General features: G+C 34.8%; 1 protein-coding gene across 6 annotated transcripts in view; it reads left to right on the forward strand.

The window, feature by feature from the left end:
* BRWD3 (bromodomain and WD repeat domain containing 3) overlaps positions 1-27,933 on the forward strand; it is a 196,070-nt gene that overhangs the window by 165,544 nt on the left and 2,593 nt on the right. For 3 of the 6 annotated variants that reach the window (XM_072817333.1, XM_072817335.1, XM_072817337.1), the window contains 12 exons: positions 290-351; positions 455-610; positions 1,272-1,392; positions 2,583-2,708; positions 2,797-2,875; positions 8,249-8,305; positions 9,416-9,556; positions 10,455-10,526; positions 13,151-13,303; positions 14,329-14,492; positions 15,274-15,371; positions 15,905-16,063. In XM_072817333.1, coding sequence (XP_072673434.1) covers positions 290-351; positions 455-610; positions 1,272-1,392; positions 2,583-2,708; positions 2,797-2,875; positions 8,249-8,305; positions 9,416-9,556; positions 10,455-10,526; positions 13,151-13,303; positions 14,329-14,492; positions 15,274-15,371; positions 15,905-16,063 — 1,388 coding nt within the window. The remainder of the gene's footprint in view (positions 1-289; positions 352-454; positions 611-1,271; positions 1,393-2,582; positions 2,709-2,796; positions 2,876-8,248; positions 8,306-9,415; positions 9,557-10,454; positions 10,527-13,150; positions 13,304-14,328; positions 14,493-15,273; positions 15,372-15,904; positions 16,064-27,933) is intronic. The other 3 variants (XM_072817334.1, XM_072817336.1, XM_072817338.1) reach the window with 3 other exon arrangements.

Here is a 27,933-nt window from a genome sequence, read left to right on the forward strand (position 1 = left end):
TTTGATATTGAATACATACTTGATTGGAATGAAAAAAAAACCAAGTAAAATTAAGTGTAAACTTATACTGCTCTCTATATTTCATATTGGTGGACTATTCTCTAATTTCCTCTATTTATTTTGCTGTCTCTATTAAAGGTTTATTATATTATCTTTATGTAAGTGAAATTGTACTTTATGGATAACTGTATTGCCCTTTCCCAAATTTTACCACAAGAAGTCATGCAAATTATGCTAGTATATAAAAGTGTCATGTAAATTTACTTTGTATCTTGTTATTTTTTAATAGCTGGGACAATAATGAAAGAGAAAAGATGAGCCCCTGGGATATGGAGCCAATTCCAGAAGGAAGTAGATATACTTTTAAAAATGAATTTTAATTATTCTAAAAGAAAAATATCAGTAGCATAATATTAGAAACTAATCATTTCTGATTTTTTCATCTTATACCTAGCTGCCTTTCCAGATGAAGTTGGTGCTGGTGTTCCTGTGTCCCAGGAGGAACTGACTGCTTTGCTATACAAACCACAGGAAGGAGAGTGGGGAGCTCACTCCAGAGATGAGGAATGTGAACGGGTTATTCAGGGCATCAACCACCTTCTTTCCCTGGGTATGGTGGATGTGAAAGAATATTAGGACAGAACGAGGAAAACCAGAATTTTAAGTTCTACAAAAGGAAATACATTTTTTTCACTGTATACTTTTAATTTGAGAGGCACTTTTAATCAAGTGACTAGTTTATCATTAATATTTTTATATGTTTGAACAATGTAATAACTGATAAATGTTTTCTATTCTCTGGGGGCTTACAGTAGAGAAGGCAAGCATATAGTTGTCTTTTACTTTCTTTAGTCACTTTGGTGCTCCAGCTGTTCCCTGAGCCTAACTTTGGATGAGGTTTTTGGTAGACAGTGGATGAGTAATATATTTTACTCACATGCCTAAACTGTATTATCTAAAACATATCACTTAAGCTGTTTGGCATTTATCCAGAAAAGACATCAGTTTAAAGTTAAACACAGATCTCCTTTAATTTGTCTCATTTCACCTGATTTGAACCACTGTATTATACAGGATTCATAGATATTATGTCCAAATAAAGAAAATGACATTTTAATAATATTCATCTAATATTAGCATAATTGAATCATCATCATTTTAATAATGTAGTATATTGCCCTCCCTTCTTATTTATATATGAGTTTTTGTTTGTTAACATGAAATATTAATGTCCTTTATAACTACCTTTTTAAATTTTGGTAATATTATAGATTTTGCCAGCCCTTTTGCTGTTCCAGTGGATCTCAGTGCCTATCCTTTGTATTGTACTGTAGTTGCTTATCCAACTGACCTCAACACCATTAGGCGGAGACTTGAAAATCGCTTTTACAGGTCTGTTTAGTTTTATTATTTTCTATAAAGTTCATAGCTTTGTATCTTTTGTTTTCCTTTTTGCATAATGATGCAGTGAGATCTGAATTGTCATAGAGTAAAATAATCATTCAGTATACCCACTGCAAAATTTCTTTAAAAATTTGGAACTCTGATTTTCCTTTTTTCAATAGATTCTCAGTCTTTCAGGGTAAGGAGTGTGGAGTAAAGGACAGGGAAGAGGGATGCCCAGGTGGCTCAGCAGTTGAGCATCTGCCTTCGGCTCAGGGCATGTTCCTGGAGTCCCGGGTTCGAGTCCCATATCAGGCTCCCTGCATATATCCTGCTTCTCTGCCTGCCTGTGTCTCTGCCTCTCTCTCTTTCTCTGTGTCTTTCATGAATAAATGAATAAAATATTTTTAAAAAAAGAAGAGGGAAGAAATTTTGAGTAGCACAAATCACATGTGAAACAAAAACAACAGTTCACTTTAGTTTATTAAAGGCAGATTAAATGGTTTGTAGTTTCATTGTGATTAAGGTGCTATAGAAACTTGGAGCATGATTAAATCCCTTGAGGAATTAGGCAACAGTTAGATTTAATTACCAGTCCCCAAATGTGTTTAGATAAAGAGCCAAGTTATTTTTTTCTTGGTTCCAATTGGGAGATTGTGAGAAAGTAGTGGAGGATACCTTTTAGTACCTCTCTCACCCCAGAGTCTACTATGTCTGAACCTAGTTATTCCAGCATGAACTGGTTATAAATATAATCAGGTGGGTGTATTTTATATTACCTACAATTTCATTTAATAATATATATCATAAACATAACTATATAAAAATCTGTCTTTTTCTAGAACGTGGTTTCTTTTTTTTTTCTTCTCCCCTAAAAACTAAACATTCTTTTGACCTTATAAAAACACTGTTTGTGTTTACACTTACTTGGTTAAATCATTCTTTACCCATAATGTCCTGGATCAGTTCTTTTTAATATGAAGTCCAGTGGTCCTTAATTCTTACCTAGGCTTCAAATACTGTAACTATATACCTTTATTAGTGCACATCCATTTAGACACATTTATTAAGTCACATACATGTGGTAGAACACCTTTAACATACTATGATTGAGTGCTTAGTTGTTCCATGTTGTATATTCTTAGAATAAACTTTAAATGTATTAATCAAGAGTAATAGGGCAAGTTTTTCTTTCATAGGAGAATATCAGCATTAATGTGGGAGGTGCGCTACATTGAACATAATGCCAGGACTTTCAATGAGCCAGACAGTCCTATAGTTAAAGCAGCCAAAATTGTAACTGATGTCTTACTTCGATTTATTGGGTAAGAAGCAGTTTTATCTTCTATAGGAGCTGATTTCTGATTTTTTAAAAATTACATTGAAATATATTTTGACTTTCTTGTTTCTTAGGGATCAGAGCTGTACTGATATACTGGATACTTACAATAAAATTAAAGCAGAAGAATTAAACAGTACTGATGCAGAGGAGGTGAGATTCACAGCATGATTAATAGGCATGAATTCCTTTTCTGTTTTTTGAAGTACAGTAAGTATTATGTGTGTTATAACTGGCTATAAGCATTGAAGCTGATTTCTAAAAGTTGCCTGAGTACCTACATCTTTTTGTATTAAACTCTTTAACTGGGATCCCTGGGTGGCGCAGCGGTTTGGCGCCTGCCTTTGGCCCAGGGCGCGATCCTGGAGACCCAGGATCGAATCCCACATCAGGCTCCCGGTGCATGGAGCCTGCCTCTCCCTCTGCCTGTGTCTCTGCCTCTCTCTCTCTCTCTCTGTGACTATCATAAATAAATAAAAATTAAAAAAAAATAAATAAACTCTTTAACCTGTATTTAGATGGCATATACTAGAAATGTAGTGGTGCTACAATTTTTAGTCAGAAATAGGTGGCCAGTCATTCTGTTTGACTCAGTGAGTTTCAGTGATGAGAAATCAACACTTCATTTTCCAGCTTTAAAAACAAGACAAAGCACTAAATATTTTAAAAGAATGGTTAGTTTTTGGAAATTTTTTTTTAATTTTTATTTATTTATGATAGTCACACAGAGAGAGAGAGAGAGAGAGAGGCAGAGACACAGGCAGAGGGAGAAGCAGGCTCCATGCACCGGGAGCCCGACGTGGGATTCGATCCCGGGTCTCCAGGATCGCGCCCTGGGCCAAAGGCAGGCGCTAAACTGCTGCACCACCCAGGGATCCCAGTTTTTGGAAATTTTAATACGGATTGATTTTCTATGCAATATGTGTAAAATATTAAAGTATTTTAAAGTTTCAGGTTTCAAAGTACATTTTTAGTAGTTTAATGAAATTGCTATTTAATTTCCTTTATTGAAATTTTCAAACATAAGCCAGTTTTTCTTAATGAAATTAAATTAGTATCATCAGCAGACCTACACATATCTAATTTCCCTATACTTCCAATTTACATAAAACCATTTTTCATTGAAAGCTATTATAGAAGCAAAAACCAAGAGGCGGAAATAATGGAATGTAATAATTCAAAAATATTTAATGGAAAACAGTTCATCCCAAGGATGAGTGTCTCAAACATGCTATTGAAATGGCTATTGTATAGATATATTTTACATGTTTATATTGTCTGTGTTAATATCTAGAATGTAAATATCCAATTTTTTCTTTTTATTTTTAATTGACATAACATTTATTAGTTTGAAAGGTATAACAAATTATTCTATATTTATATATATTTGGAAAGAATCACCAAAATAAGACTAGTCACCATACATAGTATAGTTTTTCTCCTGTGATAATAATTTTTTAAATTTACTTTCTTAGCCACGTTCATATATGCAAGACAATATTATTAAACAGTAGCCACTGTGCTGTACATTTTATCCCCAACACTCATTTATTTTATAACTGAAGCTTGTACCTTTTGACCCATTATGTGTATTTTGGTCCCGCACTGTAGTCATCCCCATCTCTGGCAACTACCAATCTGTTCTATGTATCTATAAATAATTTTTGTAGATTCTACATATAAGTGAGATTATAGATGTTTTTCTCTGACTTGTTTCACTAGGCGTAATGTTCTCAGGGTCCATATATTTTTGTCCTAAATAGTTTTCTTTTTATGGATGAATAGTATTCCATGAGGTATATATTACCATTTTTTCTTTATCCATTTACCCATTAATGAACACTTAACATTGTTTCTATGTAATGGCTATTGTAAATAATCCTGCAATGAATATGGGAGTAATATATCTTTTAGAGTTAGTGTTTTCATTTTCTTTGCACAAAATCTCAGGAGTGGAATTCCTAGATAATTCTCTTCTTTTTTAATTTTTTGAGGAACCTCCTTACTGTTTTCCATAGATTGCACAAGTTTACATTTCCACTAACAGCGCGCAAGTGTTCCCTTTCTCCAAATCCTAACCAACACTTGTTATTTCTTGTTTTTTTTGATAACAGCCATTCTAACAAGTGTGAGGTGATATCTCATTGTGGTTTTGATTTGCATTTCCCTGATGGTTATTGATGTTGAGCACCTTTTCATGTACCGGTCAGTCATCTATATCTTCTTTGGAAAAATGTGTATTTAGATTCTCTGCCCATTTTGTTTGTTTTTTAAGTCTTTTATTTGAGTATAGTTTATACACAATGTTACCTTTATTTCAGGCATACAACTCCTCTACATGTTACGCAATGTACACCACAAATGTAGCTACCATCTGTCACCATATAATGCTATTACAGTATTATTGACTCTGTTCCCTATGCTGCCTTTTATTCCTGTGACTCATTCATTCCGTACCCGGAATCCTGTATCTCCCACTTCCCTTCACCCATTTTGCTCATCAACTCCATCCCGTTCCCTCTGACAACCATCAGTTTGTTCTCTGTTCCAATGTTGTTTTTTATTCTTTACTGAAAATGTATCTGACTGTAAAACATTGTATTATCAGATTTAAATGTTATTGACATAATAAGGAAAACTCAGATATTCCAATTAGATGTCATCCTCTTAAAACTAATGAAAAAATTTTCAAATTCCATATATAAGTAATACCATGCAGTATTTTGTTTTGTTTTGTTTTGTTTTGTTTTCTGGCTTATTGCACTTAGCATAATGTCCTCAGCATCCACCCATGTTGTCCCAAGTGACAGGTTTACCTGTTTCTCAAGACTGAATAATATTCCATTGTATGTATATATTACAGCTTCTTTATCCATCCATCTGTTGAGGATACTTTGGCTGTTTCCTTATCTTGGCTACAGTGAATAATGCCTTAGTGAATATATAAGTGCAACTTTATTTCTTTGATATCCTGTTTTTATCTGGATAAATACCCAGAATTAGGATTGCAGGATCATATGATAGTTCTATCTTTACTCTCTTTGAAGAACCTCGGGGATGCCTGGGTGGCTCAGCAGTTTAGCGTCTGCCTTCAGCCCAGGGCATGATCCTGGCGTCCCAGGATCAAGTCCCACATCAGGCTTCCTGCATGGAGCCTGCTTCTCCCTCTCCCTGTGTCTCAGCCTCTCTCTCTCTCTCTCTCTCTCATGAATAAATAAATAAAATCTTAAAAAAAAAGAAGAACCTTGATACTGTTTTGTATAGTAGCTATACCAGTTTAAACTTCCACCAACAGTCCTCAAAGGTTCCTTTTTCTCCATATCTTCACCAACATTTATTATCTTTTGTCTTCTTGATAATAGTCATTCTAATAGATGTGAAATGATATCGTGGTTTCGATTTACATTTCCTTGATGACTAGTGATATAGAATACTTTTTCATGTACCTGTTGGCCATTTTTAGATGTCTTCTTTGCAAAAATGTCTATTCAATCCCAATGCCCATTTTTACATTAGATTTTATTTTTATTATTGAATTATATATTTTTATATATTTTTACTATTAACCCCTTACTAGAGGCAAGATTTGCAAATACTTCATCCCATTCTATAAGTTGCCTTTTCATTTTGTTGATGCTTTGCTTTGCAGAAGCTTTTTAGTTTGATATAATCCAGTTTACTTTTGCTTTTGTTGTTCTTTGTTGCCTTTGGATTTTGTTAAATCCAAAAAAATCCGTTGCCAAGACCAGTGTCAATGAATTTACTCCCTGTGTTTTATTTTCCCCTAGGGGTTTTATGGTTTCATGTCTTACATCCAAATCTTTAATCCACTTTGAGTTGAATTTTATGCATGGTATAAGATATGGGTCAAGTTTCATTCTTTTGCATGTAAATATCCTATTATCCCAGCACCACATATTAAAGAGACTATCCTTTCCCAATTTTGTATTCTTGGCTCCTTTGTTGTAATTTAATTGAGCATATATGTGGGTGTATTTCTGAGCTCTATTCTGTTCCATTGATCTGTATATCTTTTTTTATGCCAATACCGTACTGGTTTTGTTACTGTGGTTTTATAATATAGCTTGAAATCAGGAAGTATGAGGCCTCCAGCTTTGTCTTTCTTTCTCAAGACTGTGTTGTCTATTAGGAACTTTTTTTGTGGTTCCATACAAATTATAAGATGTTTTCTCTATTTCTGTTAAAAATGCTATTGGAATTTTGATAGGGGTTATGTAATCTGTAGGTGGCTTTGAGTCATATGTGCATTTTAATAATAATAATTCTTCCAATTAATTACCACAGGGTATCTTCATTTAATTCTGTCTTCAATTTCTTTATTCAATGTCTTATGGTTTTTGGTATGCAGATCATTCATCTCCTTGTTTAAAATTATACCTCAGTATTTTATCCCTTTTGATGCAATTATAAATGAGATTGTTTTCTTACTTTGGCTTTCTGATAGTCCTCAGTGTATAAAAATGCAACTTATTTTTGTATAGTGATTTAGTATCCTACAACTGTACTGAATTTACTTATTAGTTGTAACAGTTTTTTCAGTTGAGTCTCTAGTGTTTTATATATATAATATCATGTTATCTGCTGAAAGGCATAGTTTTGCTGCTTTTATGATTTGGATGTATTTTGTTTTTCTTGACTAAGTGCTGTAGCAAAGGCTTCCAATACTATATCAAATAGAAGTGGCTAGAGTGAGTATTCTTGTCTTGTTCCTGATCTGAAGAGAAAAGCTTTTAATTTTTCACCATTAATCATGATGTTAGCTAAGGGATTGTCATATATGGCCTTTATTAAAATGTTGATGTATATTCCCTCTACATCTAGTTTATTGAGAATTTTTATGATGAATTTGGTGTTGCTGTCTCAGAGTAGCATTCTTTGAGTTAAAATAGAATATTAAAGTAAAATGTATTTCAACTTTATTTGATTAGAAGGAATACCAGTAGCTCATGGGCGGGTTTTATTTTCTCCAGACATTACCTATGTGCTTCACCACCACCAGGGTGAAAAATGGCGTGTGGGCCTTGCCTCTCTTTGTACTAAAAAACTATGCCTCAGAGGGATATTTAACTGCATCTTAAGTTTTAATACACACTCATATTTTCCCTATAGAAAATAGATGTATTTCTTAAAACGGTGAAAGATTAAATCATGAGTAATTCATGATTATAATATATTGAAGTAGCATGTCATATAGAATGTCTTTAAAAAATATTAACATTAAGTAAAATTTTAGATACCAGTCCTATAATTTTTTCTTAATATTTGATTCTTATTTAAAGAGAAACTTTGTTTACTCTTCCTCTCCCAATATATTTTTCAGTTTGTATCTAGCATATAGGCAAAGTTTGGAGTAATTGTTCCTTCAAACTTTGTTCTGCCTGCTGTCTGCTCCAATGAGGGTGTTATTTGTGATTGTATTTGCCATTTCTTTGTAAATGTTTATCAAATTTGTAAGACTTTGAATATAACATAACATCTTTTCTTACTCTTCCCTTTTAATTTTAGGATACAGAGATGGTTGATTTAGATTCAGACGGTCCTGGTACTTCATCTGGAAGAAGGGTGAGTGAATAAAATAAACTGCTAAGAAGAAAATTTTTCAGGCTTCCTGTGTCAGGGATCCTAAGACCAACTCCACCTGTTTGGAGAATTGCTATAAAGACTCATAGAACTCAGCATATATACTTGTGATTCATTGGTAAGGTTTGTTACAATGACATAATAAGGATATACAGCTGGGATCACAGGGAAATAAATATAGGCAGAGTCCAGAGAAATCCATGTTCAGGCTTCCTTATGCTCTTTCCATTCTTTGAGGAGCCATACAGAGCACACTCTTCCCCTACAATGAAAATGTAGCAATATATATGTGATTAGAGGCTCAGACCTCAAGGAATTTATTGGAAAGCAAGGAAGCATAGGAAAAGCAAAGAAAAGCAGGTGTTCAGTATAAATCACATTGTACAAACAGCATAGGCATAGTAAACCACCTTTGTATTTAGGAAATGGTTCAATTGCTAAGTACCCAGAATGCCAACCAAGGGCTAACCTTACAAGCAAGCCCTGATAAAGATAGTAGCCTCAGATCTGTTATGTTTATTCTGTTCTGTACACTTCCCCTCCATGGTAATTAGGCAAATACTTGTTTCATATAAGGAAAATTTTCTTTGAAATACTGAAAGAAATCATATTAAAAGGCATCAAATGGTAAAGGCTAGACTGTATCATGACAACAAAGGATATATATATAAATATATATATGCATAAATAATAAGTACATAATATATAAATATATAGATAAATATGTATTATATGTCAATTTTGAGAAAATTATGATGCCATTGTCAAGTATACTTACCTACCAGTAAATACTAAGGCATTAAGATTATTAACCTTGTAGAGGAGAAAAAAAATATATTTCCCTGGGTTCTATTTGTGGTTCAGATTTTCTTAAAATGAAAATTCAGAATACTTGAATCTTGCTATTTCCATGAATGTACTGTCTAGTTTTTATTGTATGTATTTTTTGTCCTGGAGAATGATGTCTAAACTAAGATACTTAAATAGCAACTCCTCTATGTTACATAGATATATTAACATTAGGAAAAGAGGAGAGAATCAATGAAGAGTTAAGGAAAGAGTTTTTATATATAATTCTATTAAAATCTACAGGTCAAATGCCGAGGCAGAAGACAGTCTCTAAAGTCTAATCCTGATGCTTGGAGAAAACAATGCAAAGAACTGTTGAGCCTCATTTATGAACGTGAAGACTCAGAGCCATTTCGACAGCCAGTTGATCATCTTTCTTACCCAGTAAACACACACTTGTTTAAATAATTGCCAATTTGTAATTTCCCTTAAATGTTATACATTTAAAAATATAGTTACAAGCTACTTTTCCCTTTTTCCTTCTTTCCTTCCTCCACTCCTCCCTCCTTCTTACCTATTCCTTCTTTTTTGTATATCTTTTAATTGTGAAAATGCATAGTGTGATTAATCATGACTTTGAAATTCCAGTCATGTATTTTGTGTGTAAATTACATAGTTGTGAACCAAATTTGAATCTAAATATCTTTGTAGTTCCTTCCTGCCTTCATTTTGAATATTTGTTTAATAAATTTTATGAACTTCTATTACATTTCTACTCACTGGAGACCCTTAGTAACCTATGTCACTCCTGGTAATTTTTTACTAAATGACTAAATGTATTATCCAATATGATCACTTAGAGTAATCAATATATTCCATATTACTTTTCATCAAAGGTAAAAACATCAGAACTTAGATTATAGGATTCTTTTTTCAGGAGTATATCTATTTATATGTTGAATAACCATTTAGTGTAGATAGCAAATCTATCTTAACTTTTTTTGGAGAAGTTATAGTGGTATTTCAGAAATGCATCAGATCGTCCTCTGAAATTAGTAAACCTAAATACATACATAGGTTTTACTTGGGAAAAAAATACTCAAACAGAAAACACTTATGTTCAACAAAGCTAATTTTGTAGGGAGTTTGGGTAGAATAAATTAGTCTTGTTTTTCTCATACTAGAGGACAACAGTGAATGTAGAATCCTTCATCTTAAAGTAGTCAGTAAAATCCTAATTCCTATTTATGGAACTTCAAGCTTTAAACCATAATTGCATTGCAAGTCTTGATATTTTGTTGTAGTAGTTTGGAAATACAATATATCCTCTTTACTCTAATAGGGCCATCAAGAGCAAGAAGGGGAATCCTCAGAGTCAGTTGTTCCAGAAAGACAAGCTCCATCTCTTTCTGAGGTAGACCTAGAAGTTTCTTGAAAGACATATACTGGTTGTTTTTTGCATTGTTTTACTTTTAAAATTTCTGTAATGTAAATGAAAATTTTATAATTTGTAAAGCTGTTTTCCAACTCTTCTCACCCTCTTTTTATCTTTGACTTTTTTTGGTTGTTTATGTTTTTGTTTTGCTTTTTTAAGGTTTTTTTTGTAAAGAATTATTTTTTTAGAGTGATAGAGCAGGGGGGAGGGGCAGAGGGGGACTCAGTCGGGAGTCCAATGCAGGGCTCCATCTCAGGACCTGAGATCATGACCAAGAGTCAAATGCTTAACTGACTGAGCCACCCAGGCACTCCTATATTTTTGTGTTTCTAAATCAACATCTGTTTCCAAATGTGTTCTTTGTGGCATCTGCATGCATGTTTATTTGTTTCTATAGATCTAAAGTTACTGTAGTAGAGTAGAAAACATCAGTTGCACAATATATAAGTACTGCAGCTGATTGCACCCACTGGAACTTCATTTAGCAACCTTACTGTGTCTTTTGAGTTTTAGTCACATTATACAAGTTCCAACATATCTCCTCTATGAAAACCTTTGTTTCATAAGCTGTACTATGTAGCAATATACTTTTGGTTGTTATGATTTAAGCCAAAAAGTATTTTTAAAGATAGATTAAGAGCAATCATGATTTCTTACACTTGGAGAAATATTTTCTCTTTTTTTATAATACTTTTCCTCTGCTCATTCTTCTCTTTGGCATTTTCTTTGAAAGAAATGTGGTGATTGTGGGTTTTTTGTATATTTTTTATTGGAGTTCGATTTGCCAACGTACAGTATAACATCCAGTGCTCATCCCGTCAAGTGCCCCCCTCAGTGCCCGTCACCCAGTTACCCCATCCCCCTGCCCACCTCCCCTTCCACTACCCCTTGTTCGTTTCCCAGAGTTAGGAGTCTCTCATGTTCTGTCACCCTCACTGATATCTCCCACTCATTTTCTCTACCCTTTAATCCCATTCACTATTTTTAATATTCCCCATACGAATGAAACCATATAATGTTTGTCCTTCTCCGATTCACTTACTTTACTCAGCATAATTCCCTCCATTTCCATCCATGTTGAAGCAAATGGTGGGTATTTGTCATTTCTAATGGCTGAGTAATATTCCATTGTATGTATATATACCACATCTTCTTTATCCATTCATCTTTTGATGGACACCAAAGCTCCTTCCACAGTTTGGCTACTGTGGACATTGCTGCTATGAACATTGGGGTGTAGGTGTCCCGGCATTTCACTGCATCTGTATCTTTGGGGTAAATCCCCAGTAGTGCAACTGCTGGGTCATAGGGTAGCTCTATTTTTAACTCTTTGAGGAACCTCCTTAGTTTTCCAGAGTGGCTGTACCAGTGCACATTCCCACCAACAGTGCAAGAGGGTTCCCCTTTCTTCACATCCTCTCCAACATTTGTTGTTTCGTGTCTTGTTAATTTTCCCCATTCTCACTGGTGTGAGGTGGTATCTCATTGTGGTTTGGATTTGTATTTCCCTGATGGCCAGTGATGTGGAGCATTTTCTCATGTGCTTGTTGGTCATGTGTAGGTCTTCTTTAATGAAATCTCTGTTCATGACTTTTGCCCATTTCATGATTGGATTGTTTATTTCTTGAGTGTTGAGTTTAATAAGTTATTTAAAGATATTGGATGCTAGCCCTTTATCTGATAGGTCATTTGCAAATATCTTCTCCCATTCTGTAGGTTGTCTTTGAGTTTTGTTGACTGTTTCTTTTGCTGTGAAGAGGCTTGTTATCTTGATTAAGTCCCAATAGTTCATTTTTGAAATGTTGTGATTGTTACTTAATGATTTTAAATGGGATGAAGGATCTAATACTAACTGGTTTTCACTCTAAAATGTTGTTTATTGATGGTTATGGTATATGTAAGTATAAATTTTAGATGCCATTCAATATGATAACCTTAGGCATATCTTAGCTGGACTTGACAGATTTAGGTTGAGATATCTTAGATAGAATCTTCTCCATCTCCTAATCAAAATCAAATTAATTCAGAATTTATGCGATTGCAGACCTCCAATGAAGGACAAGTGTCATATTCATTAAAAAGTAAAAATATAGGAGCTAGGCACAGACATGGCCAGTTTGACCTTCAATTAACATTTTAGGTAGAATGCCCTCCTAGCTGGGAATATCTTGGAAATACGTAGCTAATTTGTGACATGGAAGTATTTAATTATATGTGAATAGTCCCATCTTCTATCTTCATTGAGCACTTTGCCAGGGAATTGGGGACTGCTTCAGCCTCTAAGCATAGAATGCAATTCTGTATTATGGACTCTGTAGGTATAAAGCCAGTTTGTGTGCATTTTTTAATTTATGCTCTTGAGAGAATCATATGGTTATCAATTTCAGAGTGAAGGCTAAGACCGTACCAACGACCCCTGCTGTTTTCCTGAGCTACCAAGGGACCTCTGTTTAAATGAATGGTTTTGATTGGGATAGATAGTTGGCCTATTGAAAAGTAGCATGTTTATTTCATGGTGGATTGGTGATAGAAGTCTCAGTACCATGATATTATGTAGTATTGTTATCCAGCCTGTGTATTTAATAATAAATTCTTCTTTGTAGGATTATCCAGATGTTATAGACACTCCTATGGACTTCAGCACTGTGAAAGAAACTTTGGAAGCAGGAAATTATGGTAGTCCTCTGGAATTTTATAAGGACGTTCGCCAAATATTCAGCAACTCCAAAGCTTATACCTCTAATAAAAAGTCAAGGGTATGAAAAACAACATTAGGTGGATTAATTACTTAAGCATTTACATATACACACACACACACAAACACACACACATACACACATATATCAGGTAGTTTTCTTTCACCAGTTTTAAAACTGCTCAAGAAGTATATATATTACAATTCTGACATGGTTACTGAAGTTTGATGTTTTCCCCATGTTTTGTCAGAACTTAAATATCTTTAGAACAAAAGAATAATATTTTTTTTTGTAATCACTGGTATCTGATTAACTTTTAAGTAAGTTGTTCACTCGGTATATATTTGTCTACTTTCACCCCATATAAAATGAATTTTCACTAATTTCTGCAGGCATAATTTTTTCACTTTTGGTTTATTTCATATATATATATATATATATATATACTTAAATATGTTTAAATATTCTTGGAAACTGTAAATTTCATATTTTGGAAGTTTTTTTCAGCTTATATATTATGAACATTTTCCCATGTCATTATGGCTCTTCAACAACCAGTTTTAATGTCTCCATAGTATGCTACTGTATGGTTGTTTTATGTTATTTAACTAGTGCCCTGGTGCTAGAGATTTCGGTGGTTTCTACTTTTTAACTTTATATGAATAATGCTGTGGCTTTCATCTTTAACATCCTTGAACACAATTATTTTGTGTGTGCAATTCTCTGATATTTACTTAGGATAAATTCCTAGAAGCAAAATTATTAGTAGAAGGATAAATATATTTTTATTATTTTTGATACATAATGCAATTTGTTGTTTTAGAATGTTGTTCCAGTTAAAATACTCACTGGCAATGTATGAGAATCTTTTTCCTACCCTTCCCAACATTGGATATAATCTTTTAAAAATCTTTGTTAATTTCTAGGTGAAAATGATATTTTGTTTAAATTCTTTAAGAAGAGTTTTTCAAGTGTATGAAATTGCATATATATATTTTGTCTGAAAGGGTAATGTTGTTACTGGTCCAGGCATGTTTATACTTTTTATTTTATATGATTAAAATAGTTGATTTCTACCTTTTCAGATCTATAGCATGACACTGCGATTATCTGCCTTATTTGAAAGTCGTATTAAAAATATCATCTCTGAATATAAGTCAGGAATGCAGAGTCAGAAGAGGAGAAGGCCACGGTACAGAAAACGTCTAAGAAGCAGCAGCAGTTCATTATCTAGTAGCAGAGCTCCTAGGTATTGCACTGATGTAGAATTTTATGTTTTAAGGCATTTTATGTATAGTACCTCATTTCTTTTAAGTGAGAATTTTAAAAATATTTTTATTTATTTATTCATGAGAGACACAGAGAAGGAGGCAGAGACATAGGCAGAGGGAGCAGGTTCCCCGCAGGGAGCCTGATATGGGATTCAGTCCCAGGACTCCAGGATCATGTCCTGAGCCAAAGGCAGATACTCGACCACTGAGCCACTCAGGCATTCCATATTACCTCATTTCTTAAAGTTTATTGAATACTTTGAGAAGATCCAAAGACCAAAAATATTTTAAGTACTCTTGCACTGTGTAAAGATGGAGTTGGTAACATCTTTATTTAAAAAAAGCTTTAGGGATCCCTGGGTGGCGCAGCGGTTTGGCGCCTGCCTTTGGCCCAGGGCGCGATCCTGGAGACCCGGGATCGAGTCCCACGTCGGGCTCCCGGTGCATGGAGCCTGCTTCTCTCTCTGCCTGTGTCTCTGCCTCTCTCTCTCTCTGTGACTATCATGAATAAATAAATAAAATCTTTAAAAAAAAATTAAAAAAAAAATAAAAAAAGCTTTATTTATATGGATTTTATTATAGCAAAAACTAGGTTTTTTTAATTTTAATGATTGAAATTTAATTTGTCATATTCCCAATTTGAAGCATTTCACTTAAATTATAAGATATTTCTTAGATCAGTTTAAGCATTTTGTATCATACTATCATAGTATGTCACTAATAAAAAAAATATTCATTGTAATATATTTTAAATTGTAGTCCCAAAGGGAAGCAGAAACAAATGAAGTTGCTGCCTAAAAATGACCAGAATACCTCAGTGTCTTATGCCAGGACTAGCTCTCCTTTCTCGTCTCCTGGTAAATATGTCTTTTGTTTTCAGTGTTCTGTATTTTAGTTTAATACTGGATGTAGAAGAGGGAGCATGATTTATAGTACAAAGAACAATGGATTTAGATGTAGAAAAATTTTTATTCCTAGTGCTTCTTCATGACCCTGGGTAAGACATTAGGCCATAGAATTCAGTTTCTTCACTTTTAAAATGAAAGTGTTGAGGCTAGATGAATTTTAAAGTCTTTTAGTTTTAAAAATGTGTAACTATAATTTTTAACTGTATAGTGTCTCAGAGCACTTATCTACAACATATTTGCAAAGATGAAAATTGAGGATTTTCTTGGACAAGTTTTTCTGACATTATGTGCTTAAAAATTTAATAATGTGATGAAACATTTGTTCTCAATATATTCATATTCCCCTCTTCAAAGAACTTGTATTTTTGATGTTGGTGTAAAATAACTGAGTGAGATATAGTTTTAAAACAACTTGTTTCCCTGAAAACATAATTTTCCTGAAAACATAATTATGTTAATATTATAATCTTATTAAATGTAAGTTTCAGATGCTGCTGAAGGCCTTTCATTATATTTACTTGATGATGAACTGGATGGGCCATTTTCTTCATCGAGCTTCAGTGGTTATAGTCGAAGTGGAAATAGCCATGACCCAGGGAAAGCCAAATCATTTCGGAATAGAGTTTTACAAATTAAACAAGGTAGGAAATAAATATGGACAGGGCATTTATTCTTTGCTTTCTTATGACGGCAGCTGAATCATTTAAAAGCTGATGTATTTGGGTAGTAAAAATTAGCATGCCTTTATAGTTAATGACGATTTTAATGTTGTCAAATAAATTTGAATAAGATAGAGTTTTATATCCACAACCAGGAAACAGGCCGTAAGCAGAATCCAGTAACTAGTTCAAAACATATTTTAGTCTTTTAAAATAAAATATCCAATAAATAGGAAAAACTAAATGAAGATATATTTCAAACCAAACCCTTTTTTAAAATTGAGATAACCCTTAAAAATATAAAACCTATCTAAAGATAATTTTGGAATTTTTTTCCTTTGTTATTAGTATACTTTAATATATGAAATATATTTTTATTTTGTGTAAATTTTAATGAAGGATAAAGTAGCATTTCTGTTGTTGAACTATCAATTGACTTAAAAATGGACTTTCTAAAGGTATAATTTATATTAGATATGTGAAAAATATTGAAACATTTGGTTACTTTAAAATAATTAGTGCCTTTATTTTTCCCAGTTTGTATCTTTATTCACTTCTCTGATCATGCTGCATATTGCCTACTCATGCCATTTTCTTCTCCTCTTTTCCTTCCCTTTCACTATCAAATGATGGGAAAGAAGAGCTTATATTTCTTGATTCTTTTTTCTTTCCATCTGAAAACTCCTTTATCCTTTATTGTCTGGCTTCTGACTGCACCACTCTCCAAAAGCTATTCTCCGTAAAATCACTTTTTCTCTTAATAACCAACCAGTGTTCTTTTCTTAGTCCCTGTCTCCTTGGTTTTCTCTATCTTTACATACTATTAAATATCCCTTCTAGGAACACTAATGCCAGGCTTCTTTCCTGATTATCCTACATCTCTGTTTTTTCTATATTTCTACTTTTTCTGTTTTTCTTTGTCTGTACTTACCTCCTATTTGCAGAGTTTCCCACAGGTTTCCTGATTTATTTGTTTTGTTTTGTTTTAGTCTTCTACAAATAATCTAATAACTATATCAATCATCTTTATGCTAATGACTCTCCAAATTCACGTATCTAGCCCTAACATCTCTTTATTGTACCAGTCTTATTTCCAAGTACTTCCTAAGATAATTTCCTTGAGTGCTTATCATCCATCTTTCTGTCTCGAGCATATTTCTATTTCTACACTCACTATTTTAGTTAATGCTACCACCATCTTCTTAGTCACCCAACTTAAACTCTTGCAATGCTCTTAGACACTTATTTTACCCTTCATATCCAGTTAGTTGCTAAGTTTTATGAATTCTAAAACTCTTTAATACCAGTTAAATCCTTTGTCTACAGTTTATTGCTATCACCTTAGTCTCTAGCCTACTTGTCAGCCAAGTAGGCTGATTAGTCAGCTTGGACTGTTACATTATGATACCATAGACTAGGTGGCTTCAACAGCAGGTATTTGTTTTTAGAAACTTTATTGAGATATCACTGACATAAAATATTATATATATTTAAAGTATACAACTTATTTTGATATATATAAACATTATGAAATGGTTACCACAAACTAATTATAACATATCCATCACTTCTACATTGTCACCCTGTGTGTGTTAAGAGTTAAAATCTTTCCTTTCAACAAATTTCAAGTGTACAATACAGTATTGTTAACTATAATCACCATGATGTATATTAGATACCTAGAACTTACTCATTCTGAATAACTGAATCTTTATACACTTTGACAAGTACCTCCCCAATTCCTCTGTTCCCAGCCCCTAGCAGCCACCATCCTACTCTCTGTTTCTGTATGACTGTTTTTGATTATCTATATGTGACATCATGCAATATTTCTCTTGCTCTGCCTTGCTCATTTTGCTTAGCATAATGTCTCCCAAGCTCCTAACATGTCACAAATGGCAAAATTCCCTTCCTTTCTAAAAGCTGAGTAATACTCCATTATGGGTTGTGAGTGTGTGTGCACATGCATGTACATATCATATTTTTACATTCACCTGAAGAAAGACATAGATTATTTCCATATCTTGGCTATTGTGACTAATGCCACAGTGAATAAATAGATGATAGATAGATATAGAGATATAGAGTGTATAGATATTTCTTGAAGACCCTGATTTCAGTTACTTTGGATATATATCCAGAAATGAGGTTACTGTATCAAATGATAGTTGTATTTTTAATTCATTGAGGAACCTCCCTAAATATTTCCGTAATGGCTGTACTAATTTTCCCTTTTCTCCACATCCTTGTCAACAATTGTTATCTCTTGTCTTTTTTTTCCAAAGAAAGAAAACTTAGCCAGTAACATTTATTTCTATACAACAAGGTGAGTGTACAGAAAGACCATTACAAGACCATGTACATCAGACATTTCCCATGTTCTGTATTTCTTCCCTCAGGGGCACTGTGCATGAGGCCTGGGAAAGATGACAGGTACTGGTGCAGGGTGTGGATGGAGGATGGAAGAAATAGGACATAGACATGTGGTATCATGCCCACAGCCACAATGGGTCCTGTCCTTTCTTAAAAATTGTTATTTTAATGCCAGTTAGTTAACATGCACTGTTATATTAGTTTCAGGTGCACAATATGTGATTTAGCAATTACATACATCACCTGGTACTCATCATGACACGTGTACTCCTTAATCCCCATCACCTATTTAACCCATCCCCTCAGTCCCCCTCTCCCCTGGTAATCATCAGTTCTCTGTAATTAAGAGTCTGTTTCTTGATTTCTCTCTCTTCTTCCCTTTGCTCATTTGTTTTGTTTCTTAAATTCAACATATGAGTGAGTCATATGGTATTTGACTTTCTCTAACATATTTCACTTAGCATATTACTCTCTGCTCCATCCATGTTGTTGCAAATGGCAAGATTTCATTCTTTTTATGGCCAAATAATATTCCACTGGGGTGTATGTGTATACACACACACACACACACACACACACACACACACATACACACACCCCACATCTTCTTTATCCATTCATTATTCAGTGGATACTTGGGCTTCTTCCATATCTTAGCTATTGTTGATAATGCTTCTATAAACATAGGGGTGCATATATACCTTTGTATTAATGTTTTGTATTCTTTGGGTAAATACCCAGTGGTGTGACTGCTGGATCATACAGTAGTTCCATTTCTAACTTTTCAAGGAACCATAATGTTTTATACAATGGCTATACTAGATTGCATTCAACAGTGCAAGAGGGTTCCATTTTCTCCACAACTTTGCCAGCACCTGTGTTTCTTGTGTTGGTGAGTTTAGACATTCTGACAGGTATGATGTGTTATCTCATTATAGTTTTGATTTGCATTTACCTCACAGTAAGTGTTGATGAACATCTTTTCATGTGTCTCTTGGCTATCTGGATGTCTTCCTTAAAGAAATTGTCTTTTCATATCTTCTGCCCATTTTTAATTGGATTATTCATTTTGGAGTGTTGAGTTTTGTAAGTTCTTTATATATTTTGGATACTAACCCTTAACTGGATGTCACTTACAAATACCTTCCCCATTCAGGAAGTTGTCTTGTAGTTTTGTTGGTTATTTCCTTCACTATGCAGAAGTTTCTAATTATGATGTCCCAATGATTTCTTTTTGCTTATGTTTCCCTTGACTTAGGGGACATATGTAGTAAGAAGTCGCTACAACCAATGTCAAAAAGGTTAACGCCTGTGTTCTCTTGTAGGACATTCATGGTTTTGATCTCACATTTAGATCTTTAATCCATTTTGAATTTATTTTTATGTATGTTTTAAGGGAGTGACCCACTTTCACTCATTTGCATGTTGCTATCCAGTTTTCCCAACACCAGTTGTTGAGGACATTTTTTTCCCATTGGATATTCTTTCCTACTTTGTTAAAGATTTTTTTTTTAATTTATGATAGAGAGAGAGAGAGAGAGAGAGAGAGAGAGAGAGAGGCAGAGACATAGGCAGAGGGAGAAGCAGGCTCCATGCACTGGGAGCCTGATGTGGGATTCGATCCCGGGTCTCCAGGACTGCGCCCTGGGCCAAAGGCAGGCGCTAAACTGCTGTGCCACCCAGGGATCCCTACTTTGTTAAAGATTAATTGACTATATAGTTGTAGGATTATTTCTGGCTTTTGTATTCTGTTCCATTGTTCTATATGTCTTATTTTTGTGCCAATACCATACTATTTTGAGCACTAGAGCTTTGTAATGTACCTTGAAATCTCTAATTGCAAGGACTCCGGCATTGCTTTTTTTTTCTTTTTCAAGATTACTTTGGCTATTTGTGGTCTTTGTTGTTCTGTACAAATTTTAGGATTGTTTGTTCTAGTTCTGTAAAAATGACTGTTGGTATTTTGAGCTGGGATTACATTAAATTTGTAGACTGCTTTAGGTGATACAGACATTTTGACAATATTTGTTCTTCCGGTCCATGAGCATGGAATGTCTTTCCATTTCTTTGTGTCATCCTCAATTACTTTCATCAGTGTTTTGTAGTTTTCAGAGTTCAGATCTTTCACCTCTTTGGTTAGGTTTATTCCTAGGAGTCTTATTATTTTTGGTGTAATTGTAAATGGGATTTTTTTCTTAATTTCTCTTTCTGCTGCTTCATTATTGATATATAGAAATGAACCAGATTTCTGTACATTGAGGTTTTTCTCCTGTGACTTTACTAAATTTATCAGTTCCAGCAGGTTTTGTTTGTTTGCTTTTTTTGTTTTTTGGGCTATTCTTGGTGAAGTCTTTCAGGCTTTCTCATGTCATCAGAAAATATTGAAAGTTTTATTTCTTCCTTTCCTATTTGTTTTTTTTAATTATTTTTAATTTATTTATTCATGAGAGACACACAGAGAGAGAGAGAGAGTCAGAGACATAGGCAGAAGGAGAAGCAGGCTCCATGCAGGGAGCCCAATGTGGGACTCGATCCTGGTACTCCAGGATCATGCCCTGGGCCAAAGGCAGGCATTCAACTGCTGAGCTACCCAGTCCTTCCCTATTGGATGAATTTGTTTTCTGCTGTGTCTGATACTTCAAGTACTGTGTTGAATAAAAGTGGGGATAGTGGACATCCATTTATCAATGGGCAGTTGGGCTCTTTCTATAATTTGACTATTGTAAATAGTGCTGCAATAAATGTAAGAGTAAGAGTGAATGTATCCCTTTGAATTAATATCTTGGTATTCTTTGGGTAAATACCTAGTAGTGCAATGGCTAGATCATAGGATAGTTCTATTTTTTTAATTTTTTGAGGAACCTACATGTTGTTTTTTAGAGTAGCTGCACCAGTTTGCATTCCCACAAACAGTGTAAGAGGGTTCCTCTTACTCCACATCCTTGCCAACACCTGTTGTTTCTTGTGTTGTTGATTTTAGCCATTATGATAGGTGAGAAGTTATATCTCATTGAGGTTTTGATTTGCATTTTTCTGATGATTTGAGATGTTGAGTACTTTTTCATTATATGTACAGCAAACATTTATTTCCTCACAGTTCTGTAGATTCAAAGTCCAAGATCAAGGTGCCAGCAGGGTATCTGGTCAGAACTCTCTTCCTGGCTTGCTGATGGCTGCCAGATTGACTATATAATTGTAGGTTCATTTCCTGGTTCTCTCTTATGTTCTGTTAATCTGTGTGTCTATTTTTGTGCCAGTACCATACTTTTTTCGTCATTACAGCTTTGGAATGTAACTTGTATCCCAGAACTGTGATGCCTCCTGCTTTGCTTTTGTTTTTCAGGATTGCTTGGCCTATTCAGGGACTTTTGGGGTTCAGTAGAAATTTTAGTATTTTTTGTTCCAGCTCTGTGAAAAATATTGTTGATATTTTAATAGAGACTACATTAATGTCTAAATTGCTTTGGGTAATAGAGACATCTTAATAGTATTTGTTCTTCTGTCCCATGAGCATGGAATGCCTTTCCATTTCTTTGTGTCATCTTTAATTTCTTTCATCATGATGTATAGTTTTCACATCACAGGCCTTTCAACTATTTGATTAGATTTATACCTAAGTATCATAGTTAAGGTGCAATTATTAAAGGGATCATTTTCATAATTTTTCTGTTACTTCATTATTGGTGTAGAGAATTGCAAAAGATTTCCCTACATTGATTCTGTATCCTGCAATTACTGAATTTGTTTATCAGTTCTCACAGTTTTTTGGTGGAGTCTTTTGGGTTTAGTATCATGTCATCTGCAAATAGTGAAAGTTGTACTTCTTCCAGTAATATGTTAAATAGTCATAGTGAGAGTGGATGTCTTTGTCCTGTTCCTGACCGTAGAAGAAAAGCTCTCAGATTTTCCCCATTGTGGATATTAGTAACTGTGGGTTTTTCATATATTGTCTTTATTATGTTGAGGTATATTCCCTCTAAACCTACTTCATTGAGTGTTTTTATCATGAATAGATGCTGTACTTTGTTAAATACCATTTCTGCATAAATTTTGATAATCATATAGTTCTTATCCTTTCCTTTACTAATGTCATATATAACATTGATTGATTTGCAAATATTGAACCACTCTTGCAATCCAGGAATAAATCCCATTGATCATGGTGAATGATTGTGTTATTGTTGTATTTGGCTTGTTACTATTTTGTTGAGAATTTTTGCATCCATATTCATCAACAATATTGGCCTGTTGTTCTCTTTTTTGGTACAGTCTTCATCTGGTTACAGAATCGGGATAATGCTGGTATCATAGAATGTATTTGAAAGTTTTCTTTCCTTTTCTCTTTTTTGGAATAGATTGAGAAGAATAAGTATTAACTCTTCTCTAAATGTTTCATAGAAGTCCCATATGAAGCTATTTGGTCTTGGACTGTTGTTTGTTGGGAGATTTTTTATTACTGATTCAATTTCTTTGCTGGTTATTGTTCTGTTGAGGTTTTCTATTTCTTTTTGTTCAGTTTTGTAGTGTATATGTTTCTAGGAATTTATCCATTTCTTTCAGATTGTCCTATTTGTTGAACTATGGTTCTTCATAATGTTCTCATACAGTTGTATTTCTGTGGTGTTGGTTGTTATTTCTCCTCTCTAATTTGTGATTTTATTTGGGCCCTTTCTTCTTTCCTTTTGATAGGTCTGCCTACCAATTTTATCAATTTTATCAAAGACCAGCTACTGATCTCGTTGATCTTTTACATTATTTTCTTTGTTTCTTTTTTTTTCTTTGTTTCTATATCATCTAATTCTGTTCTAAACTTTAATATTTCCTTCCTTTTTCTGATTTTAAGCTTCATTTATTCTTTTTCTAATTCCTTTAGGTGTAAGATTAAGTTGTTTCTTTGAGATTTTGCTTGCCTCCTGAGGTAGGCTTTTACTCTTTTATACTTCCCTCTTAGGATTGCTTTCTGCTGTAACCCAGATGTTTTGCTTTTATGTTTTCATGTTCATTTATTTTCATTTTTTAAATTTCTTTTTAATTTCCTAGTTGACCCATTCATTGTTTAGTAGCATAGTACTTATCTTCCATGTATTTGTGGTCATTCCATATTTTGTTTGTGCTTGACTTCAAGTTTCATAGCAATGTATTCAGAAAAGGTACATGGATGATCTCAATATTTTTGTTGAGGTCTGATTTATGATGTAGGATGTGATCTATTCTGGAGAATGCTCCATCTGCACTTGAAAAGATTGTATATTCTACTGTTTTAAGATGAAATATTTTTAATATATTTGTTTAACTCCATCTGAATCAGTGTGGCACTCAAAGGCATTGTTTCCTTCTTGATTTTCTATTTACATGATTTGTCCATTGATATAAGTGAAGTGTTTATGTCCCCTACTATTATTGTGTTATTATTAATTTCCTTATGTTTGTTATTCATTGTTTTATATATTTGGGTAATCCCATGTTAGTGCATGAATATTTTCATTTGTTACTTCTTGTTATATTGTTCCTTTTATTATGATATAATAACCTTCTTCATTTCTTGTTACAGTCTTTGTTTTAAAATCTAGTTTATCTGATATAAGTATTGCTACCCTGCTTTTCTATTGACATGCATTTGTGTGATAAATGTTTCCCCATCCACTCACTTTCAATCTGCTGGTGTTTTTAGGTCTAAAATCGGTCTCTTATAGGCAGCATATAGATAGTTCTTGTTTTGTTTTCCATTCTGACAGCTTATGTCTTTTGATTGGAGTGCTTAGTCTGTTTACATTCAGAGTAATTATTGATAGATATGTATGTAGTACCCTTTTACTCCTTGTTTTGCCATTGTATCTTGAGGTTTTCTCTGTTCCTTTCTCGTCTTTGTCACTTTTGGTCCTTCCGTTCCATGCTAAGATTCCCCTTTAATATTTCTTGCAGGGCTGGTTTTGTGTCACATAGTCCTTTGTTTTTTGTTTTCTGAGAAACTCTTTATGTCTCCTATATTCTGAATGACAGCCTTGCTGGATAGAGTGTTCATTGCTGCAGATTTTTCCCATTCAGCAAGTTTAATATTTCATGCCATTCCCTGTTGACTTGCCATGTTTCTGTTGAGACATCTCCATCTAGCCTTATGGGTCTTCCCTTCTAAGTTAATGATTTCTTTTGTCTTGCTGCTTATAAGATTTTTATTTATCACTAGATTTTGCCAGTTTAATTACAATATGTCTGGGTGTTGGCCTGCTTTTGTTGATTTTACTGGGAGTTCTCTGTGCCTCCTGGGGCCTTTCCCAGATTAGGGAAGTTTTCTGTTATTTCTTAAAATAAATTTTCTTCCTCCTTTTCTCTCTTCTTCTTCTGGGACTCATATAATACAAATGTTTTTACATTTGATGGAATCACTACATCCCCTAAATTTATTCTTGTGTTATATAATTCTCTCTTTTTGTTCAGTTTCATTATTTTCCATTGTCTTCTGTATAACTAAATCAGTCCCTGCTTCTTTCAGCCTGCTTGTCATTGCATCAAGCATGTTCCAATCTCATTTACAGCATTCTTCATTTCTGTTTTTTATCTCTTTTATCTTTGTGGTGTCTACCTGATGTCTTCCATTTTTTTTGAAACCCAATGAATATCCATATAATTGTTGCTTTAAATTGTCCATCAGGCATGTTAATTTTGTCTGTTTTGCTTAGGTCTGTGGTTGTAACCTTATCTTGTTCTTTCATTTGGGATGATCTCCTATCCTCTGTCTTGGTATTTTGTTTTAAGTGTTCACCCTCTCCTATGTGTTAAGAAAGCCTTAAAAAAAAAAAAAAAAAAAAAAAAAAGAAAGCCTTGTTATGGTTCATGCTCCTGAAAGTAAAGGCTTTATGAAGAAATGGTCATATAGTTTTCAGTACCTGTCACTTCTGAGATTTCTGTCTGGTGTGTGCTACATATGCTATGCTGTTTTGTTTTGGCTGCTCTGTCCTTCAGGCCAGTTACCTGCAGAGGCTCTCCTTGCTTGCAGTGTATATAGTATTTGTTCCTTGGTCAGAATGTGATGAGTTTTAGTGTGTTCTAGTCTGCCTGTTAAATGAGATCTGATGCTATTTCCACTAAGGCTGATGCCCTATAGAACTCTTGTAGGGAAACATGGTTTGGGCAGGGGTTTCTGCTGGTCTTCTGGGGAAGGAGCCCACCACACTGGTACTGGGGCAAGCTTGACAGAGAAGGGCAGTCTCATTTGAAGTGAAGACCCTGTGAGGTCATTATATTGGGAGGGGAGCTTTTTTCTTAAATTTCAGTGTCGTTAACTTACAGTGTTAGACTAGTTTCAGGTGTACAATATAGTGATTCAACAAGCCTGTACATCACCGGGTGCTCATCATGACAAGTGTGCTCTTTAATCCTCATCACTGATTTCCCCCCATCCCCTCTGGTAACTATCAGTTTATACTCTATAATTAAAAGTCTGGTTTAAAAAAAAAGAGAAGGGCAGTCTCACCAGAAAGCTGGGGTGTGAGACTTGGTTGTAAGCATGTTAAGCAGCCAGTATAGGCACTGCAGTGCTTCCTGCAGCTGGCTCTGTGTCTATGCTGAGGGGCAGGGGAGAAAAATGGCACCAGTCAACCCCTGTTCCCTGAGCAGAATCTTCATGAATGCTACCTCTCAGGGAAGCACTCTGAGAAGAGCAAATAATCTCCCATCTGTGTGCCCTGAGCATTTTCTAGTTTACTGTTTCCAAGCTGTCTATCTCCAGGTTTGTTTTTGTTTTTGTTTTGTTTTTGTTTTTGTTTTTTGTCCACCTTTTCTCTAGGAGTAGCACAGTACCCTCTAGGCTCTATCCCAGATAATCCTGTTGATCTTTAAAACCCAGGCTTTAGGGATCCCTGGGTGGCGCAGCAGTTTGGCGCCTGCCTTTGGCCCAGGGCGCTATCCCGGAGACCCGGGATCGAATCCCACATCAGGCTCCTGGTGCATGGAGCCTGCTTCTCCCTCTGCCTGTGTCTCTGCCTCTCTCTCTCTCTCTCTCTGTGACTATCATAAATAAAAAATAAAAAAAAAAACAGGCTTTAGCGACATGGTGTGGACAGTGGTTTGTGCTGGTCTTCTGGGGGATAGGCCCACCCACCATGCTTAGTCTGAGGCAAGCTTGACTGAGAAGGGCAGTCCCACTAGAGTGCAAGGGTGTGGAGCTTGGTGTAATCAAGTTAATTAGCTAGTGTGAGAGCTACACTGCTTTGCACTGGTAGCTCTGGGTTTATGCTGAGGGGTACTGGAGGGATATGGCTCTGGCCAGCTCCTTTGTTTCTGGAGAGGCATCTCTATGAAAGCTGCTTCTCAAGGAAGCCCTCCTCCTGTGTGCCCCAGGTGTTGTTTAAAACACTGTTTCCATGCTCTGCCCCTAGGTTGTTTGCTTGCCATCTCTCTAGGCACAGAGCTGTGTCCTCAGGGCTCTGTCCCAGTCAAGCCTGCTAACCTTTGAAACTCTAGGCTTTACACCCCACTGATTACAAGAACTCATGAAAATCAGCCCCTCTCATTTTCCAAGTCAATGGCTTTAGGTAAATGTTCTTCTTGTGCATTCACCTATGCGCTCTACTCTCTTTTGCCCTTCTCTGTGACCACAGCTCCCTCCCCTCTACAGTACCCATAATCCAGTTCTGGGTACTTCTGCATTCTGCATACTTCCTACCTAGTTTAATGTGGCTTCTTCTCTCCCTTTAGTTGTGGGATTTGTTTTGTCAGTCTTCATGTTGATTTCTGGGGTATTTAGGATGATTTGATTGTTATCTAGTTGTGTCTGTGAGATGACATTAGCCTAGGGTCAGTCCTTTTAGTCCACCACCATCTTCCTCCAGAAAAGGAATCCAGTCTATAACACCTAGACTATTAAACTAATTTTGTCACTATGGTTACCATAGAACCCTAATCTTTGCTCCTTCCAAGCTTTTCAGTTCACTCTCCTTTTTTCCTCCTGCCTCATTAGCTGTTCCTTCTCAATTATCTATGCCAGTTCTTCTTTATCTTTAGATGTTGGAATATCCCAAGTCTCAGTCATCAGCCACATTCTCTTTCTTTATTCTCCCTCTCAATAAGCACCCTCTGTTCTCTTGATTCTAAATGTCATCTCTTGGGATCCCTGGGTGGCGCAGCAGTTTGGCGCCTGCCTTTGGCCCAGGGCGCGATCCTGGAGATCCGGGATCGAATCCCACGTCGGGCTCCCGGTGCATGGAGCTTGCTTCTCCCTCTGCCTGTGTCTCTGCCTCTGTGTGTGTGTGTGTGTGTGTGTGTGTGTGTGTGTGACTATCATAAATAAATAAAAAATAAATAAATAAAATAAAAAAATATATGTCATCTCTTACTGAAATCTTCCAAAATTATATCTCCATTTCTATATGAGTCTCCCCTGACCTCTAGACAAGTACATCTACCTGCTTTGTTTTCTTTTTGTTGTTGTTTTTATTTGGAACTCTAGTATATTTAAACTGGAATTTTGATATTTTTTCTAC

Source organism: Canis lupus, chromosome X, assembly GCF_048164855.1.
Source record: "Canis lupus baileyi chromosome X, mCanLup2.hap1, whole genome shotgun sequence".
Taxonomy (NCBI): Eukaryota; Metazoa; Chordata; class Mammalia; order Carnivora; family Canidae; genus Canis; species Canis lupus.